This window comes from Tachysurus vachellii, chromosome 4 (assembly GCF_030014155.1).
Source record: "Tachysurus vachellii isolate PV-2020 chromosome 4, HZAU_Pvac_v1, whole genome shotgun sequence".
NCBI classification, from domain to species: domain Eukaryota; kingdom Metazoa; phylum Chordata; class Actinopteri; order Siluriformes; family Bagridae; genus Tachysurus; species Tachysurus vachellii.
The window spans coordinates 28685530-28707802 of record NC_083463.1 but is presented as its reverse complement, the minus strand read 5'-3'; the positions used below and the strand labels follow the sequence as shown (position 1 = coordinate 28707802).

Sequence of the window (22273 nt, the reverse complement as noted above, 5' to 3'; positions counted from 1 at the left end):
CTAAGCAGTCATAGTGATATGATGTGTTGTGGTTGGATAATAAAGCCAATTATTTGACATTTTGCTAGCACAAACATATAAATTGTTGTTATCCGTAAATGAAATCCATTTGTTTCTGATATTTAATATTTGAAATATAATTGATAAAATACAATTTATAATTTAGTTAATACATTTCTATATAATTTAGAAAATCACTAGCTTCCCGTTTGCTGGTTAGTTGTTACCTTACTGTATATTTGTTCTTCTCTTCTTCTCTCTTTCTTTCCAGTTTTTCTGGAAACGTTCTTCTATTTAGAAGGTTTTTTTCTTCAATTTTTTTCATTTATGTGACCATGGACAGAACAAACATGTCACTGCAGTTGTATTTCACTGGCATTTAAACAAAAATTAAACAAGCATTACTTTAAATAAATTCATAGTTGTTGTTTTTTTCATGTCTTGTTGGTTTGATATATTTTATACAAACAAATTGGAATTTTGTGCACTTAGAGGTTAGTAGTCATTGTCATGCCTTGCTGTAGAGGGAGAGAGAAAGAGAGAGAGAGAGAGAGAGAGAGAGAGAGAGAGAGAGAGAGAGAGAGAGAGAGTTTTACATTAGACCATTTTTGTCTTGTGAATGATTCATATTTATTCAAATATACCTCAAATATGGCTTGCATTCTAAACACATTTTACTCATTTGTTCTATAACTAGTATACAGTACATGTACATTTTAAGTATTTACATTTATAAGTGTGTCTCTGGCACACACTTGAAATAAGCTAAGCTTTTTCTGTGAGAAAATATTCCTACAGGCGTCTCTGATGATTACCATGAACTCTGTAGTTTAATGCTGACTCAAAGCTTTACTCATTATACAGCATTCAGGGATATCTATAGATATATAATGTTCCATTATGTTTCAAAATATTAATCAATATACCTTCAAAATTTACAACAGGATGTTAAAAGTATGGATTACCGAAAAACATGATATATAGTGCGTGAGAAAGAATTATTTGGTAGACCACACTGTCATGTGACTCCCAGGTTCATGTGTTGATCTCTTTGAATTAGGGCAACCACAAACTCTCATTATTGTGCTGTGGAAAATGACTGTGTTGCAATGCAAGAGACTCTGCTGGCTGTATATATCCATGATGCTCCATAATGCTCTTGGAAAGGGGTTTAATATGAATTGTACAGCTTTACAGCCATTGTTGTATGTCCTTGTGATCAAATGGTAAATAAACTAGTTATAGATGTAAATAAACTGATTTTCTTCTGATGATGTATGCCATCTGGTGGTTGGTGAAAATAATAAAATGACTTTCAATTCATAGCAGATATGTATATATATATATATGTATGTATAGGTTGAAATGACAGATCTGTAGAGTTTGTGGTAAATGTGAAAGACTAGTAATGAGTTGATGCACATGATTGAGATTTTCTCATGTTTCTCAGGGTTTTCTTTGCATGGAGGGATCTAGCTTTTTTCTGTGGTTTGTACACAGTACATTTGATTGAATGGTTTTAAGCAACAATAAGCAACAATTTACACTGCTAGATTGCATGTTTTAGGGATTACTCACATCCTCATTGGTTTTTCTTTCTTCCTTACTCCTATCCAAACTAAGACTAAGTTTCTCTTTCCTCAAACTTCTCTTTACCCAAACAAATCACATGCTAGTTCACTGTGCGTAGAGAAATTACCTTATGAGAAGGCTTTTCCATGTTCCCTATAGCAGAATGCCCAGGATTACGAACGATAATACAGTACAAAAAGAGTTACTTCAACAATGGAACACTGTAAATTTGGACTATTTAGATTTGGAAAGAGGACATGACTACAGGTTAGTGAATTTTGAGATTTGAATTTTGAATGTCAGGTTATTTGAAGGAAAAAAATGATAATATTTAAAAAAAAAAAAAAAAAGTGTTGTCTTTACAATGAAACAGTTTAACTAAAAAGCAGTAAAGAAAAGTTCAACTTATTATTAAATGGAACTTTTAAAAAAAAGCCTTTGCAGTTCATAAAATCTCCACATGAAGCTGGTTGAGAAGCTTCCAAGAAAGTGCAAATCTTAATCAGAAATATTATTAAGAATTGAAAAATCTAAAATCAAATTTTAGATAATCTGACACTTATTAGCCACAGCATATTTTAATATCTCTTAATTCGCAGTGTAAATATCATTATTAATTTAAAAAAATACAAAAAAAAAAAAAAACATTTTATTGCTTTACAATTTCATTTATATGGATTATAAAACAATATTACTAATATTATGTCAGTGTTTAAGAAGAAAAATTCAACACCAAGTGAGTTCTTTAAAAAATGAGCAAAAATGTAAATCTTTGTAGCTTTCATGTTGCTACGGTCCAAAATATTACTTGTATGTGTGTTGAAAGGAAGTCGGGGGCATGAGGTGTGACAAAGGAACAACAGATATAGAGTCAGAGATAAATGTGAAGGTGATGATAACTCAAATAAACAACAGTGCTGTGGTTTCTAAAATCAGCTATCAGGCTCATGTTAGTATGTCCAATAGCTATAACTGCTATTTGTGATGGCTTAAGTGTAGCTCCTGAAAACAATTGTTTTATTGCTGATACAGTACCACTTAGAAACAAGTCCATTTTTTTTTTCTCTAGTCTTTGGTGCATATAGAAAAGATATTCGTTCTTCCTTGCTTTATTAGGTTATATAGAAAAAAGTAATTGTTTAGACCAACTGGAAAGAATTGCATTAAGACACAGATCTGGGGAAGTGAACTGAAATATTTCCAGCGCAATACAATGTCAATGTATGTATGGGGAAGGCGGAAACTATTACAACAATATCTGCAAAATGCATCAGTGAGGTTTTTGTGGTAAAATAGATAACTTGAACAATTATGTCCCACAGTGAAGTTATTAGGGCAAAGTTTCACAGTCCAGCATGACCATGACTTTAAACACACAACAAAGTCAATCCAGTGCAATGCTTCAGAACAAGTCTATGACCATATCTGACAATAGCATGACCATGACTTTAAACACACAACAAAGTCAATCCAGTGCAATGCTTCAGAACAAGTCTATGACCATATCTGACAATAGCATGACCATGACTTTAAACACACAACAAAGTCAATCCAGTGCAATGCTTCAGAACAAGTCTATGACCATATCTGACAATAGTCATACAGCATGGTGATGTTTTCATCCAACCTGATTAAGCACTAATGAGTTTTTGACCTATTTTAGACATCCTATGTATATTTTGTGTGATGTTAATATCATATCACAGCCTCAGGGTGACTGGTTATCTCCGATGTCCCTGTACAATGAGCAGGTATTTAGCTCATTTATTGTGTGATTTCAAAAACAGTGGATAATTATAGTCGACAATTACATATTTAATCAGGAAGCTTGCTGTGCAACAATAGGCTCACTTTTAGCTTCATTTTTTACTAGTTTATTAAATAAAACTGTGTAAACAAATAACGGCTTTGTCAGGTTAGTCTTTGATTACAAAATGACCGTGACCATGCAATACTTGATAGCTGAATACTTGAAGCAAAGGGAATAGTGATAAAAAAAAGTGCTTGAGGAATCAATAAGGATTTAGGATTTATAGAGAATAAAGCTTTGTAGAGGTTTGCAGTGTATTAAAAATGCAAAGCCATATTATCTCACATAATACACAAAGAGGTTGAGCTTTAGATCTTTCCTGAAAGGTTAGAGATATGAGGCTGCACTGAGAGATAAGAAGCTGATTCCACCACTGATGAGCTGGGATATGCTTTACATGAATGCTTATATCACAGAGAAGGATGCCAATCAAGCTGCGGTTAAAGACCTGATCTGGTGTGTGGGTATGAGTTTCTGGCTCAAGACGTGTACAGTAGATGATATGCTGACTGGCTGCCGTTAATGTGAAATGAGTCACAGTACAGACTTTTAGGAAGTTATAAACCAGGTGAGAAGTAGTGTTCTGAATGCTCGGCAGAACATAGAGGTTCTGGAGTCAGGAACGGATTTATTTATATTATGGAAAGTCTCTTGTAAATTGCATGCAAATTGTTCCACCTTTTTGTTGGCCGTTTCACTTCCCTAAACAATATTTAAACAACCTTATATTTATATATATATGAAAATGGCAATTCTATTTTGGAAATATGCAAATTAAAAAAAGAAAATATTGTAATGGAAAATCTCCATTATTATGTGGGGATTTTGTTTCAGTACATCACTGAATCGGGGAAGTGACTCCATCAGGTAGGCCGCCCAAACGTCATCCGGTTTCCACAGAACGAGAAGTGAAGCATGGTTTCAAGAAAAAAAAACCTTGTTCAAAGAAACCAGAGCGTTTTATCTCAGAAAGTCAGTGACAGGCCTTTGTTGTGGTTATTCTTTTTTGGTTTAGTGCTATCAGGTAAGACATTAGAGTAAATGTCATCTATTTGATTGAACTGAAATGTTTTGTTAATAATTTTGTTAATTTTTTTTTCTAATGGTTGAATATTTTGCTGTTTTTTCTTATTAGCTGATATCTTGTGTGCTCTTGGGTTCTTTGTGTGTTAGATAGGTGAGAAGATTAATGACTAATAGCAGAAAGAAGTGTAGCGGAAAAGGCACTGCAGTAGGGTGAGAGAGAGAGAGAGAGAGAGAGAGAGAGTGTGTGTGTGTGTGTGTGTGTGTGTGTGTGTGTGTGTGTGTGTATGCGCTTGTGTGTGCTTGTGTGTGTGCTCTTGTGGTTTCTGTAGTTTGATGTTATTAGGTAAATAGACCAGCAGAACTGGAGCATTTAGTATTTATGGAACATATGGGGTCTAAACTCCAGTACAAGGTTTTACTGAACCAAGCAGGAAAACCAAAAAGAAAAAAGAAAAAAGAAGTTGACACATAGACAAACTCGTAACAGGATAAATATCTGAAAAGTATGTACAAAAAAGCAAGTAAGATTTCACAACAATTCAACTGGGGATTGTACTGATTAGGAACACATGGTTGTGCTTAAAACACAATGAGTCATGTTATAGATCATATGATTGGGATTGATTGGTGCTTTCATGTTTGACTAAAGTTTTTGGCTAACAGAGAAATGGGAACTGAGCAATCGAGTTCTTATACATTTACGGAATTTGGCAGACACCCTTATCCATAGCGGCTTATGTTTATTTCATTTATACAGCTGAGCACTTAAGGGTTGAGGGCCTTGCCCAGGGGCCCAGGAAAGGTGTACCTGGGATTTGAACTCATGACCTTCTTTGCAGCAGTCCAACACCTTAACCAAAGAGCTACCACTATATAGTTTGTCACACATTTATCCTCTGTGATTTCATATATTTCATTCAACCAAAAACTGAAATGTTTCCTCAATAATCATTAATAAAATGTTTTTACAGCTTCCAGGGCCTGTGCTATAAAATTCTATAAAATCTGGAGACTTCTTCCTCAAATGTTAAGCCTTTTACAACCCATACACTGTTAATTTAGCAAACATTTTCAATCAGTACAAATAAATATATTATTTTATCTCCAGTAACAAGTCTTACTGTATATAAAATGGGTCAGAATACTGTTGGAATTTTCCCTCTGTTGGAAAAACCTTACACAGAATTTTAATGGGTGAAGTTACCCCTTCAAATTGGGGCATCTCAGAGAGCAGAAATGAGTTTGATATCAATATTTGCTTTGAAGATGAAGCATTTCTATAAATGGAAACCATTTGGAGTATCTATGGACCTATTCTATGAATATATTGCCCCTAGTAGTCTAGGTAAAAACAGAAATACAACATTTGCTTGTTATTCATCTAAGATTAATTGAAGAGTCCTCCAGACATGTCTCTGTGAATTAGTTTTTGCAACATGAGAGCAAGTTAATATAAATGTAAAAAATTCATTTTCAAATTTGGTTTGAAAATTAATCACCTTATTATCAATCATGTTATCATATTATCAAACTGGTGCTTTCCACTAGGTTGTTTCACTTCCCAGTAAAAAAAAAAAAAACAACAGATCTTCTCATGCTTCTGTTGTCATGATGAATGTTTAAAAACTAAAAAAAACATAAAAAATACATTACTGTATTGATGTAATGCCTAGAAATTTCCACCCAGACCTTTTTAGCTTTCTAACCGATTTCTTCTCTCATCTGACATAAAATACAGTATATAACACTAGCCTCTTTTTCTCTGTGAGCTGCAAATTGAAGCAATGACATTATCTTTGTGAGAACACCAATAGTTGATCTTTGGATGTGAAGATTAAGAATTTCTGTGTCTGAAAGTCTTGTGGGTCAACAAGAAGTTGTTCAGTATTTTCTTTCAGTTTGTAGGACAGTAAATACTGAGAAAGCTGAGTACTTCATGTTCATATGAGAAGTTTAAAACTTTTGTGTATTGCACTGATAATCGAATCGCATCATATATATATATATATATATATATATATATATATATATATATATATATATATATATATTTATATATATATATATATGTACACACACACACACACACACACAGAGTATATATATGTATATATGTATATGTATATATATATATATATATATATATATATATATATATATATATATATATATATATATATATAGTTGGAAAATATATTTCACAATCATTTTGGATTACATTCAACATAATATGGACTATGATTATGACCTGATTAGGATCATGTTTAACAATTGTTTGCTTATAAACCCAACGTTTCTGAATTTTTACATCTTTTATCAATCATGCTGTCGGAATAGTGGCGCCATTCTATCCACTGAAACTCTGGAATACTCACAATACTCAGAAAAGTATACCATCATATGAATATAAACACTGTCATATGAATATTCATAAAAGTATAATAATAAAATACGTATTATTAGCATCACCATAATTTAATTAGTACTTAAACATTATAATATGACAGTTATTTATATGCAAAGACGTTACCTCAATAAATCTTGACAATCTTGTCACAATGTTAAATCATATTTCAACATCATATATGTAATGTACTTCTTGTGTGTTTAACAGCATATTACATCATGCAGCTCACTCTTGCTAACCTTAACTGAGTCCTTGAATGCACAAGAACTTACAAGAATGTTTCATAACACTTTAAGACTTATCATTGAAATATTCTTGTAAGTTCTTGTGCATTCAAGGACTCAGTTAAGGTTAGCAAGAGTGAGCTGCAAATTACATCATGCAGCTCACTCTTGCTACCCTTAACTGAGTCCTTGAATGCACAAGAACTTACAAGAATATTTCAATGATAAGTCTTAAAGTGTTATGAAACATTCTTGTGCATCAGAAGATTTGACCAGAATTAGTACTACGGAATGAAAAGGAACGGAAAGTCAGATAAAAGATAAAGTCATTCCACCAATCTGAAAACTAATATCTTTTCTCACTCTAAGATAATAATCAGCCTTTTCAAACCTTTTCTTCTAAAGATGTCAGATAAGTTCTTTGAATTTAACACTTCACAGTTGTGAAAACACAGTAAGCTCAACATCCTGTTACAGATTAAAAGTTATGAGGTATGAAGGAGGTAACGATTAGATGAATCTGGGGCAAAGGAACACTGGGCACAAATTACTTGCCATGCCACCACTGGGAATCACAGTCATTCATACCTCAGGGTGTACAGTAGTAACCAATCCACTTTTTTAAAATAATTTTGAGAAGTGGAATGAACAGAGATCTTTCCCACCCATGTAGTTCTATCTACTACTATGCTTCAACAGAAACCAAACTTTTGAACAGCTGCTTATAGCTGGCCACATGGAACTACTAATCTGAAAACAGCTATTTTGTCATCTCCTTGCTGTGGCATCATTAGATTTCAAACACACATTCTCTTGACAATAAGGTGTTTATCCTGGTCAGTCATTGTGGGTCCAGAGTGTATCCTGGAATAGACTATTAAAAGACACCAAGCACAAATCTTGGAGCAATTCAAAAAGAAATCCAAGAAATCCGCCTTGCATATTATTGGGAGGCAGGAAAAAAACTATAGAACCTGAAGGAAACCCAAATATACACTTAAACAACATGCTAAACTAATTTACATCATTTTATGGTGTTTGGTAGACTACAGAGCAACATACGGAAGTGCTTTGAAGTTTCTACTGTATGAGTGAAAACATCGATATTGGTTCACTAGGTCATGGACTAAGAATACCATTTTACATTTACATTTACAGCATTTGGCAGACGCCCTTATCCAGAGCGACGTACATAAGTGCTTAAATCTCTAACATTGAATACATTAATGCTGGCTCACTAGGTTACATACTTAAGATACCATGAGTTTAAAACATTTGTTCAAAGTTACAATGAAAAAGTGTCAAAGGTTTTTTTTTTTTTTTTTTAAATGCAAAAGATAAGGAAAGAAGTGCTAGTTGAAGTGTTTCCTGAATAAGTAGGTCTTCAACCGCCGTTTGAAAATTGCCAGTGACTCAGCTGTCTGGACTTCTAGGGGAAGTTCGTTCCACCACCTTGGTGCCAGTCTTGTAATATACTTGCCTCTTACCCTGAGAGATGGTGGAACCAGTCGAGCAGTGGTGGTAGATCGGAGGGTGCGGGTGTAGTGCGAGGAGTGATGAGGGCTTTGAGGTAAGAGGGAGCTGGTCCATTTTTGGCTTTGTAGGCCAGCATCAGTGTTTTGAATCTGATGCGTGCAGCTACCGGAAGCCAGTGGAGGGATCGCAGCAGCGGGGTGGTATGCGAGAACTTTGGCAGGTTGAAAACAAGCCGGGCAGCTGCATTTTGGTTCATAGGTAGACCTGCCAGCAGTACATTGCAGCAATCCAGTCTAGAAATACCTGTACCCGAGCAGCCTGTGAGGACAAAAATGGCCGAATCCTTCTAATGTTGTAGAGAAGAAACCGACATGAGCAAGTCACATTAGCAACATGAGTGGAAAAGGACAGTTGATTGTCCATGGTTACCCCAAGGTTGCGAGCTGTGGCTGAAGGGGAGATCAGATCGTTGTGCAAGGATATAGCAAGGTCATGACCTGGGGATGAATCACCTGGGATGAACAGCAGTTCAGTTTTGCTAGGATTGAGCTTTAACTGATGAGCAGTCATCCATGATGAAATTTCTGCCAGACATGCTGAGATCCGATTAGAAGCTGTGGTATCTGAGGGTGGGAAAGAGAAGATAAGTTGTGTATCATCAGCATAGCAGTGGTAAGAGAACCCATGTGAGGAAATAACTTCACCAAGAGAGTGAGTATACAGGGAGAAAAGAAGAAGATCAAGTACTGAGCCCTGAGGGACACCAGTGGAGAGTCTGCATGGAGCAGATGTCACTCCCCTCCATGTTACCTGATATGAGTGTCCTTCCAGGTAGGAAGCGAACCATTCCCAAGCTGATCCGCAAATCCCAAGACTCCTGAGGGTGGACAAGAGTCTTGTGGTTGACCGTATCAAACGCTGCTGAAAGGTCAAGGAGGATAAGGACGGATGACAGTTTGGCTGATCTAGCAGCATGTAGTTTCTCAGAGACATCCAAAAGAGCTGTCTCTGTGGAATGAGCTGCTTTAAAGCCAGACTGGTTGGGATCTTGGAGGTTGTTCTGTGAGCGATAGACATACAGTTGATTATAGACAATGCGTTCAAGAATTTTTGAAAGAAACGAGAGAAGTGATACCGGTCTGTAGTTACTGATGTCTAATGGATCCAGAGCAGGTTTCTTAAGAATGAGAATAATTGCTCTCTTGAAAGTAGTTGGTACCTGACCAGATGCTATGGATCTATTGATGATAGTGGTAATGAATGGCAGAAGGTCTTGCGAGATGGTCTGGAGCATAGTGGAAGGGAGTGGATCCAATGGGCAGGTGGTAGGATTGCAGGACTGGATAAGTTGTAAATTCTCATCTGCTGCTACAGTTGAGAAATGTGACAACAAAGGTGTAGGGGAATCCATACTCTGGGATGTAAGTGCAGTCTGGGCTGAAGTGAAGGTCCGGCAGATTTCTTCAATCTTCTCCTGGTAGAAAGAAGCAAAGTCTTCTGCAGTCAGGGAGGATGAAGGAGGAGGAGCCGTGGGGTTGAGCAGAGAAGAGATGATGTTGTGGAATTTCCGAGGGACATGTGAGGAAGCTTCAAGTTTTTCCTTGTAGAAGGAAGTCTTGGCAGAAGTCACATCTGAGGAGAACTTGGCAAGGAGTGTTCGGTAAGAATCAAGATCTGCATCAAGTTGTGATTTCTTCCACTTTCTCTCTGATGATCTTAGCTCTCTTCGATTGTTGCGCAGCACATCTGAAAGCCAAGGAGCAGAACAAGACGTTTCCTTGGGTTTAGTGGACAGAGGACAGAGAAAGTCCATAGTTGTTTGATGGCAAAACAACCTGCAATTAACTGCAGACATCGTGTGATTGTAAATGTTACATTTTTAGAAACAAGGCTTCTTTACGTTTTTTTTTTGTTTCTTCTATTGGCACCTTTTACTAAAGAAAAATTTAATGTGATAGGATCCATGTGGAAACATCTACTCAATCTGTAGAACATATTAATGTATTGTGTTATGAAATTTTGGTAATTGATTCGTTTAACAAATGCATTGAGGAAAATTACAGTGTTTTGTCAGAATCTGGTGTATGATTCACTAAAAATGTACCATGCTTGTGCGCACACAGAGAAAGCTGGCTAGTATATGGCTGATAGATGCAGATTGATAATGAATCAAATGCAGTTTTGAAGGAAATGAGGTAGACTAAAAGTATTTTCAGTTGGTGAGTCATGAACACTTTCATTTAAAGATAACGCTATAAGCTACACTTAAACACAGTAGATATCCATCTGGCATGGTGGTAAAAAACGTAAGATTGTCTTTTTCATCATAAAAGCTTAGCTTTATTAGCAATGTTTTATTCTACTCTAAATGTAGGTGGATTGGTCTCAAGCCAAATTTATAATTAACAAAACTACATTTGTTAAAATCATCCAGAAAAAAAAAATCGGATTAGTTTCAACACTGAGGTTATGACAGTTGTCCCTGTAAGTTTTGTTTTTGTGAAAGAGCACAGAGTTCCACCGTCGCACCTGAAACCACAAGAGGCCGGTTTCCCCCGTTGTGGCTTGCTGACCTTTATAGGAGCAGAAAAACAGGTGGGACCAGTGTGAAAAACAGCGCCTAAACACATCCCTTATCAGTTACGCATTTAGTTTTGCACTGGAGATATATGGCTAATGTAAGAAGTGAACAAAGAAGTCTTCTGACCGCAAATTAACATCATGCAAACTGCAGGCTGAGATGAATAAAAGAAATTACTTTAACCAATTTTATACATTGCCTGCATTGCGATCATCTAAAAGATATAAAATAAATAAACATAAATTTAAATTAATTTGACAGATTTTATATTTTCCCAAATTATATGCAAATTAAATTGTGTTACATGGCCAGAACATAGTTTTGTTGTAAATGGAAAATTTGTGCAAATCTGAAACTTCTGTCATTTCCTGAACTTTCACAATTAGTTGCGTTATCTGTATATTTATTAAATTCCCATAGAAATGTAACTTTCTAAACTCCATGAAAATGTCAGTATTTGAAAAATGACATTATTTTCTATATATATTTAATAAATATCTCATTATCAATTTGCCCGTTGGTCATAATGGCATTGTTCCCGAACAGCTTATGTTGATGATTACAGGTTTTTTTTTTTATATACAACTGAGCAATTGAGGGTTAAGGGCCTTGCTCAGGAGCCCAGCAGTGGCAGCTTGGTGGACGTAGGAATTGAACTCACAACCTTCTGATTGGTAGCCCAACACCTTAAACACTAGGCTATCACATCCCTTTGTGGTGACTAACTGTATGAGATATTTTGCTGGGATCTGGAGACTCAACATTTTATACAGAGTTTTGAAGTTCCATCCATCCATCCACCTTCCATCCATCTTTCTAGTCAATTTGCAAGATGGATAACGATCAGTCAGATAGTTTAGGGATGTTATAACACACAGGATATGATCAAAGACGATTTGATTTGCTTTGTTCTGGAGCTTCATTGGAACAGTAGTGTCTCTCATTGAGTCACCCATAATGAATGAATCATCAAGACAAGCAAACCTAGAAGTGTTGGTGTTTTTGCAGAAATGGAACTTAAAAAGCAAACAGAAACTCTCATCAGAAACAAGTATGAGTGTAAAAACCTTTGTTTTCACCTGAGGATGATTAGTTTATAACAATAGGTAGGTCACTATTGATTCACCTGGATCCAAAGGATCATTGGAAATAACCGTGTCTATGAATGAATTGTTCATAACGAATGAATTGTTTATAACTTTAGACAAGAAATTACAAGAAATTAAAGCAGCGAAACACAACTGGAATTCACTCTGGTGATCTTCTGCAATCTGTGAACTTCTTCTTGGAATAAATAAATTAGATAGCAGAAGCACTTCATCCTGTTTCTTAACACTTCAAATTCTAAGTATGTTGCAAAATTCTTCCTTTTCTACTGTGAGTGTAAATGTGTATGTGTGTGAGAGAGAGAAAAGGAGAGAGAGAGAGAGAGAGAGAGAGAGAGAGAGAGAGGGGTCAGTTTCGGTTAAAAAAATGTAGGTTGTGGTACTGTAGGTGTTAAGATCAAACACAAGACCAAACCTAACACCAATGCTCAGAAATAGGAACACCCAACATCTCAGCAACTCACCACATATATCTAGATAGCCTTGATGGAGAGATATTTGGTGAGGAAATGATGACAGAGGAAATAGAAAATATATAAATATAAAGAGAATAAAACAGAGACTATAAAAAGAGACAGAGAGAGCGAGAGAGAGACAAATAGGGAGATGTGTAAGATACAATAAAGAAAAATTAAATAAGATATGTTAGTGGACTCTGTTGGAAGAAGTTAATTAGAGATTAGGGATAGAGATATTAAAAAAAAGGTAGAAATAAAGATAAAGTAATGACATGAGAGACGTGTAAGGAAGTCCCTGATAATTTCCTCTACAGGTAGGTTTGCTTTCAGTAAGATGCCAAGCTGTGTAGCTTACTGAAAATTGTGTTTTGTGGTTAACTGGGACTCCACCGTGTGTGCGTGTGTGTGTGTGTGTGTGTAAGCAGTGAGTGAGAAACTGATCAGTAGTCAGAGAAGCCACACTGAGCCACATTCATACCATGTGCGAGGAAGCCATCAGCATAAAGGCTTTAAATCCATCAACATTGGAAAATCATCAATCAAAATAATCACAGTGATATGAGTACCAAGAAAACGTTCCTTTATTTCTGAAAGGTGAGTTATTTATTTAAATACTCTGTGTCATGCTGCCAGTTGTATATATTAGAAACCCCCTCTCCTATTCTTAGCATCGGACATAGTCTGAAATGTTGGGTTGGGTTGATATCTAAATTGGAATGTATTTTTCTTGTCTAATGGATTTTGTAGTCATGTTTTCTTTCATCCAGTATAACTTCGTGGTTCGTCATGTTTTCTTTCCTTGAGTATATGAAAGCATGTTAGTATTAGATTAGGATTTGGCATCGGGTCATTTAGAGCTCAAGTATGAGTAGAGAGTCCAGAATGTTGGGTGGGATCAGTATATCACTAATGTACTATTGTTTGAGTGTTTATTATTATTATTATTATTATTATTATTATTATATTATTTCTTTCTTTCTTTCTTTTTTGTTATTGTATCAAACATTTTATAAATGGGGTCAATGCAGTCTTAATGCAATCTATGTCTCAGGTTCCAAGGGGTTAATATCAAACACAGAAGTTTTAAGGTTATGACGTTTAAATCTTATTAACATAAGACAAAGTTCAGGCCACCATTCTATGGAAACAAAACCACAGGTCGTCTTTTTGTGTAGCAGGAGTCCCAGACAGTGAAAGATATGCCATGACATTTTCACTGCACTCCTACTTGGTTGGTGGGTGTTTTGTTTTTTTTTGTGGTTTATTTTTGCTCATTGTGGTTCAGACAGTTTTCCACTCAAAGTGGTAGTACAAACTTGGCAAATAGAATCAAAAACTAATCATTTATCATGGAAGGGATTCATGGGGCGATAAGTGTGTAAGTGTAAATAATAGGTTAATAGGTAAGTAAATAGGTAATAGGTAAGTACCTAAATAGGTAATAGGTAAGTAAATATGTAAAGTAACATGTGATTGAATTTGGACTTGGACATTGAGCTGTAATTTGTTTGTTCTGTACCACTTAACAAAGATGCTGATGACAGCTAGCCTTAACAAACTAGGGTCCGTAGAAGAGTAAGAAGAGTAGAGCCGTAGAGGCCTAGTGTATCTTCCTAAATTCTCTCTAATGCATACTGTATACATGACATAAAATACTCAATCATACCAATCACTTTTCTGGCTTAGGTGATTTACCTGCAGAATACCTCCAGAATGAAGACAAAGATGCTGATTGGCCAGATCCTGATGATCTCGATGATGTCAGTTATACCTTCAAGCAAGGGCAGTAAAAGTAAGTGAAAGAGTGCTGAATGAATCTTCACAGCAGTCATTATTATCTGTAGCATTATGATTTGAGAATAAAGACATTTTGGTTGCTCAGTTTGTCCTCATGTTATGACGTGTATGTGTTTTGCTTCCTTATCCTTTGTCCACCCTGGTTCTTTCATTTCCCTTTGTGTTCAGCTGTTCTCTGTTTAGATCTTAATAGATACAAGTTTTGTTTTCATTTTTCTAGTACAGATTAGTTTTCCTGATATTGCCTTAGACTCACCCCATGAGTCAATGAGACCCTGATGAGGAGTTTTGACAGCCCTCAATAAACCACAGACAATGAATAGCCAAACATGTTTTCACTTAAGCTTTAAAAAAACTTTTAAAAGCATGTAAAAATGCTTTTATTGTACTTTCTAATTTTGTATCCTTGTGGCTGAGATGCACACAAAAAAGGTGTGTTTCTGAGCCATGCCATACATATTGCAGTTAAGGAAAGGTATAGATAACATATAGTAAAAGTATTATAGATCATATCTTAAAATTTCAGTTTATGAATGTTTATTCCAGGTTGTGACCCATTTTAGTTAATCTATCAGCAGTAATATTGTTTTTTTTTTTTGTGTGTGTGTAGATCTGAAATGCTACACTGACGGCATAACTATCATTAAGTGTATCTGGAACACTTCATCGGTGGAAGACAGATTTCAAATAACACCAACCACTAACTGCTCCCTGAAAAGCAGATTCAATGAGTAATGTATTATTTTTATTACTACATGACAGAACCCATACAATAGCTGTGGTTTTAAGTCACTGGTCTTTACAACTAGGCTTTACACTCTTAAAAAAGTTTCCTCGGGGTTCTATATAAAATCCCTGAGGTTCTGTACTTGTATCTTTAATATTAAAACAACTCTCTAATGTCTAAACATTCTAATGTACAAAGACTGCATAGAGTAAAATCTGTGCAATTACTGTACTGTTTGGAATTGTATGTTTATTAAGTTAATGCTGTGAGATATTTAGAAATGGCATTTATGAATGACATTTTTTTTAGAAAATCAATTTAATTTGTTATATAATGAAAACTGAAGTGATAGAATCACTTCAATAAGAAGACGTTTAGCTGTTATCAGTACTAGAGATGCATTTATTTTGTTGCAGTACTGTAAATGTATACTGTTTTTTTAATGAAGCCTTAACAATGATTTCTATATAAAGAACATTTTCTTTTCTATATTGTGTCATTGCTTTTAAGAGTGTGTCTTTCAGATCAGAACTTATTCATATGCATAAATGATAGAATTCAGCTATTTTTCTTTAAAGCCTCAATTACACTTGATGATCACTTGAATTAATACATAGACTCATTCTTTTTGAGAATTTTATTTAAATGAAGAATTGTTCTTAAACGTTTTGTGGATTGGGTTAGAAATGACACAAAGCCTAAAATCTTTATCACTTTAATTTATTACTGTTAAATAACAAGTGACGAGGTAATGTTATGAAATGTAGCTGATTATTTTCCAAGAAAGATGCATCTTAAGATATTTTACTCCTTTTATACCACGTCAATTTGGCAGCAATGAATTAATTGTCAAATAAATATTCATTAAAACTTTGTGTTTGCATTTCAGTTACACTTCTATTCAAACTCCCCAAAGTGACCTGGAGCCTCAGCAACAGCCGCAATTACGTGCAGGAACTCTTACATTTTTTAAAAAGGTACCAAATTAATTCGCAGTGTGTTTGAATATCATTTCATATACACTAGACAAATTCATTTCTTTAAATGGTTAAATTGCTAGGAGACTGTGTCTTGAATTGAATCCAAAATATATGACAATAACAGAAAAATTGGCCATGCTTTCTGGTTACGAGGAATGGCATAGTATCTCTCTACTGTCAATCAAGCACTAACCAACTAGCCAATCGCAAGCATCTGTTCATGACGGGTGTCTGCCATGCCATGCTATAGAAATGATGAAAAATGACAAAGCTTGTAGTCATCACTGTTGTAATACTCTAAGAATAATTTATGATATCATTTTACATCTTTTTATAGCTATTAAATAAAATGTTCTTGTTTCTGCTCTCTGACCTTCTGAGTATAGCATTTCTTGCTGAATGTATATTTTTGTTTAGGAAATGACACTTTGCCTTCTTATTACTATTAGCATGTATTATTAAGTTCTAGAATAATTATTTGCTAATTTGACACAATTGTTGATTCCAGTCTTTAACTATGGGGCAACCATTCCTCCCGCTATATGTGTGGTGTGAAAATATGAGTGAACCAGTGGAAACAATTACGTTATTTCACCCACCAAGTAATGGTAAGATATTTCACTGTGATTAAATAGACTTGAATGTGTGTCTTTTAATCTAGAAAACTTCACTTTGGATTGCCTTATTTGTCATATATTCTGTTTTTAACTTTTCATTTTGGTTTTTCCTTTTTAAAAAGAAATAAATTCATTATTAAAAATAATTAAAAGGTTTGTGAAGCATTTTTTTCTCCCAGGAAAAAATAGGGGATGCATACTTTTGCACACTTTAGTGTATGCTATGCTATGCGTGTTATGCATCTCTGAGAAGGCATAACTAAACTGTGTGCATGTGCACGTGTGTGTGTGTGTGTTTGTTTTATAGTTAAATTGTATCCTCCGACGAAGCCACTTGTAGAAGGTGCGAATGTCACTTGGCAGTGCGGCTCTCCTAAATCTGAATTTGTCAGCAAAGTGGTGTATGAGGTGCAGTGGGGTTTGCTTGAGAACATCTGGGAGGTGAGGCATCTTTGTCTCACTCGTTTTCTTTCTGTCTACATCTCTATTTATTATTATAGGTTAAAAGTAACTGTACTTTTAACTTATACCAAAAGATGTTACTGTATATGCATAAATCTGCTTTTTTTCAAAGCATATTGAATTGAATTGAATTGACTTTTTGCATGTATAGAAGAGCCAGGTGGCATCTACAGAAGTGGAGCACTGTGAGTTACCAGAAGACAAACTAATCTTAAGGAGGAAGTATGTGGTCAGGGTTCGGTCTGCTCCTGCTGGTAAATCACAAATCTGGAGTGATTGGAGTACGTTCACTGAGTGGAAATCCACTGTCGGTTTACAACCTCCACCTGGTAAGCACTGAATTCTTGGAGAACTCACTGTTTATGCTCATTTCAATATAATTCCTCATAGTCAGACATAGTCATAGTCACTGAGAGTACTATTAGTAAGGAATAAAACATGAGGGAGCATGCTGTTATAAGAAAATAATCCACACTGTGAAGGGGTCAGGCCATTAGCTGTCAGTGATGGCTGTTTTCCTATAACAGGACATCTCAAACACTCACTCTCACTCACTCATTTTCTACCGCTTATCCGAACTACCTCGGGTCACAGGGAGCCTGTGCCTCTCTCAGGCGTCATCGGGCATCAAGGCAGGATACACCCTGGACGGAGTGCCAACCCATCACAGGGCACACACACACTCTCATTCACTCACACAATCACACACTAGGGACAATTTTACAGAGATGCCAATCAACCTACCATGCATGAAACCGGAGTACCCGGAGGAAACCCCCGAGGCACGGAGAGAACATGCAAACTTGCTATGTGCTAACCACTAAGCCACCGTGCCCCCACATCTCAAACAATTTCTTCAATTATTCCTCCTTTAACTATAGAAAAAAACTATGGTTTTGCCAATTTTAACAATTTCCACAGTAACATCAGTATTAATATCTTTACATCTACATCTTTCTCTTTTTTGAAATAAGTTAGCAGACTAAGTGCAGCTTGTCATGTTCCTGACAAACCACAAAGTGTAAAGTTCTGCCCCCTAAGGAATTTCCCAAAGCACAGACACTGTAGACTTCCTCAAAATATTTTACATAAACATCCTTAAGCCTCACCACATCAATGATGATGTATTTACATTTCTAAAAAGACCAGCATCGTTTTTAATTGGTCTCTTTTTAGAATTATCGTATAAGCTGTTAGCATAGAATCAAGAATGTGCTCTTATAGAAATGACACAGCTTCAAAACACCTTCAAAAACTTAGTATTTAATGCCCAGCTATATACTGTACAATACCTGTACAATGTATTCTCTCCTCTTTTGACAGAAGAGCCTATGATACTGGGTGTCTTCAATACTTTAACCAGCCTTGGAATAATTATAGCAGTTGCAGTCATTTTACTGGCTTTCTTCTGCTTCCAGCGTCACAAGAGGTAAGTGGTAGCCTCCGTATTCACTATTCTATCCTGTAAGAACATGTTCTATGTCATTCCTCTGTAGTGTAGTTATTTCAAGATGCCTAATAGCATTGTGTAGGATTTCTGCTCTAGACAACTGACTAATGCAAACAGATGGTGTTTTTACAGGATAATCAAATGTCATTATGTACCCACGCCTGCAAAATATTTTGGAGAGCTTTTCACAGACCACGGCGGTGAATTTAAGGTAAGGTCAAGCTGAAAAAATCCACTACACCTGTAAGATAATTGTTACTAGCCATGTAGGGTTGGTTTTCCCTTCAAGTAGTGTGAAGGAAGGCTTACCAAACTATAAAGTTAATCTTGTGACCTTCTCTTCTTTCTCAGTCATGGCTCGGTCCTACTGTGATTGATCTGTGTATCAAGACTGATTCAGAGTGCATCTCACCTGTGACAATCTACAAAGTCTGCAACACTGATATGCTATCCAATAAGATGGAACAAGATGGCAAAATAAAGGATGGCAACTCCTCCAGTTTCTCCAACTCCATTTATTTCCTGTCCCAGAGCTCAAAAAGCGGCATAGAAGATCAGCTGGAGCCATGTTCGGTAGATTGTCCGTATGGACCGGAAGGAGGTGGCACTGTACAAGAGAATCTGCCAGCCACTCATGATAATGGCAATGAGACTGAATTGAATGAGATCACCATGAGCTCCCCTTTGGAAACATCCTCCACCTACAAGCAGCTGCAGAAGCTGCGGTTGGAAATCCAGAGCCCGGACTCAGGGTTCGCTGGCAGCTCTGGTGAACAAGAAAGCCAGGAGGAGTCTGGAAGTGAAGGACTACCCAGCCCACCCGTGGTGGACAACAATCTGCCCATTAGCTGCAACATACTGTGCCCAGTGCCCCAGCTGATAGGAGTCCCTCATTTTGGAATCCCACCTGGCCTGACATGGAACCCTTGGAATAACCAAACCTTCCCAAGCCTGTCTCCAGAGATCTCCAAAAACATTTTGTTGGGAAATTGTGGCATCATGGATTGCTCTGGGATACTGGAGCCCTCTAGTGATGACTATATGCCTGTTAAGAAGGTTCAAGGTTGATTAGGTGGTGCAAGTAATCTCAAAACCCAGCAAAGATAACAGGGACTCAGGGAACTGTGATGAAAAAACATTTTATAAACTTATAAATGCATATTATGTCAAGTAACGCATAACTGTATGGTAATTCTAATGATGAGCAATGTTCTCAGATTTCTGTAATGCTGCAGGAACAGTACCTTACCTACTGGTGACCTGTTTAAGATCAGACCTACCTTCAGAGGAAATATTTGCTGAAATATCAAATCCATAAAGCCAAAGTCTCTGCAATAACAGTACACCATCACATCATCAAAACAGAGAAGAGCACTAAACGTATAATTCTTAGAAGTGTCACAATTTGACCGTATGAATGGTGTCCCAGGTTGTCAAACATTCACAGAAAGTCACACCTTGTCTCAAAACATACTGAAACGTTACATCACTTTGCATACTGAACATCACTTTGGTTTGACATTTATTTTGAGTGAGAAAGTCATATACTATTTGTTAGCTATATTAGCTGTGTCACATCAGTGTAAAACTAATGCTGAAAACACTGGACACCAGTATCTTGGCTGGCAGCCCCTTGTTTACTACAGCGGCTTGTCCAGGAGGCGAAACAAAGAGATGTGGATCAGCTATATCCATCTCAGTACAATTGATGTATCTAAATGAAGCTGTTATATAGCAACAATATTACACTTTACTTGTTGATATACTGTAAATTATTTACAGTAGTGTTAATGGCAACTACTATTTTCAAGGTCATTATATTTGTAATGAAGTTCTTGCTGAACTGGAATTTAACAGTATTTTTTTTTTTTATGCGTAAATTGTCATAACTTTTGTATATTTACTTGTTATTGCCTATATAGGTCTTACAAGAGTAATGTCATGTCAATGCTTATGTCATTGTGGGACCCTAAACACCGACAGCCTTAATGTTTAATGAAAAGTCACTCACACTTTCCATCACCTAAATATCACTGCCAATGCTTATTCAGTCTGTCTTTTAAATGAGCTTCAGTATTAAGGGACTCTAAAGAAATTGCATATATGTGATTGCATATATGTGTGTGACATAGACATTTGTGTCTATTGTATATTGTGATGCGTGATATGTGTACATGTATGTATTTATGCTGCGCTGCTATGCAACCATAATATCATGAAATTTGAATTGTTTATGAAGACTATAAAGAGGTATTTTTCTAAATGGAGAGACCATTGTCAATATTTTCTTGTCAAAATTAGGTGTTTTTGTTTAGTATTTATGCATCCATCCATCCATCCATCTATCCAGACTTAAATTAAGAAGCAATACCTACCTTCTATCCATTATCCAAGCATCAATCAATACATACATCCATTCATTCATCCATCTGTAGATCTAGCATCCTTTTATCCCAATCCATTCAATTGGGAGTCCAATACCTAACTACCTACTATCCATCCATGCATCCAACCTTCCGTTAATCCATGCCTGCATGCAGGAATTCTTATTTCATTTGGCAAAGAACTTCAGAGCAGTTCCTCAGTTATATGCAGTTCAGCAGTTCCATGCAATCATCTATCCATCTATCCAAAGATTCTCATATCCTGTGGCAAGAAGGTTTAACACCAATAGACACATTAATGGTCTTACAGTACATTTCTGGTCCCTACCTACATTCCATTAATCTCTGTATCGGTCAACCCATCCATCCAACTATCCATCCTTCCATACATACATATGTTATTTCTCATTTCCACTTAATGGACATACTATGATTCGCTTTTCTGGTTTCCTCTTTGACATCAGTGACATCTTAAGTGCATCTTCACCCACAAAACCACGGTTTTACCAATTTTACATACACAGCTGATAAAAAGTTCTGTTTCCTCAGAAACCTTGTCTACTACTCTGTAAAGTGTGAGCTCAAGATGACTATTCAGCAGGCAGAAATGACAGTAAAAGGTTTAGTTTCCCTCCAATGAGACGCCACCTCACTCTGGGGTTTCCTGAATGAAGCAATATTGTGAGTAATGCTTGCATTGAGATGCTGAGATGTTTGTTTCACAAATGTTATTCTGAGAAGGCATGTGTAAAAAAAAAAAAGGGATCTTATTAGTAGAAAATTTTCTAGTAAAGAAAGAAAATATGATATCTGAGCAAAAGATAGTCTTTAAATCTACAATAAACTCTTACTGTGTGCAGTGTGTGTCAGACTACATCCTGTGATACAAAAAACTAGTAATACTGCATCACTAAAGCCACAGAAACTTTTTTGATACAGCCTCTAAAACTCCCCTTAGCTCACTTTGGCTTTCCATTTTTCAGATACTTATCTGTAGTTTGTTTCCTTTTCAGGATGTGAGAGGAAGTCTCATTTCAGGAAACAGACTGTTAGAAACAGTCACATATACAGAGACAATACAAGTGGAGCAACAGTTACACTGTACACTGCACTAAATTACTGTAGAATCCAAAATCCCTGATTCTATTAGATCGTAACACACACACAAACTCTGTCTCACACTCAGTCAGGGGACT

General features: G+C 36.0%; 1 protein-coding gene across 7 annotated transcripts; it reads left to right on the top strand.

Annotated features, from left to right (window-relative positions):
* Positions 1-1678: 1678 nt before the first annotated feature.
* On the top strand, positions 1679-20956 carry LOC132844896 (interleukin-2 receptor subunit beta). Of its 7 annotated transcripts, none has more exons than XM_060868773.1 (11): positions 1679-1839; positions 13086-13254; positions 14347-14452; positions 15068-15188; positions 16074-16161; positions 16673-16772; positions 17089-17222; positions 17395-17572; positions 18567-18672; positions 18826-18904; positions 19045-20956. In XM_060868773.1, exons 3-11 carry the CDS (start codon positions 14374-14376, stop codon positions 19759-19761), a joined length of 1602 nt encoding a protein of 533 aa, XP_060724756.1. In that variant the 5' UTR covers positions 1679-1839; positions 13086-13254; positions 14347-14373; the 3' UTR covers positions 19762-20956. The 7 variants fall into 7 exon arrangements, with proteins under 7 accessions (XP_060724756.1, XP_060724760.1, XP_060724759.1 ...); XM_060868776.1 differs by lacking the exon at positions 1679-1839 and adding an exon at positions 4334-4406; XM_060868774.1 differs by lacking the exon at positions 1679-1839 and adding an exon at positions 10984-11110.
* Positions 20957-22273: the final 1317 nt, after the last annotated feature.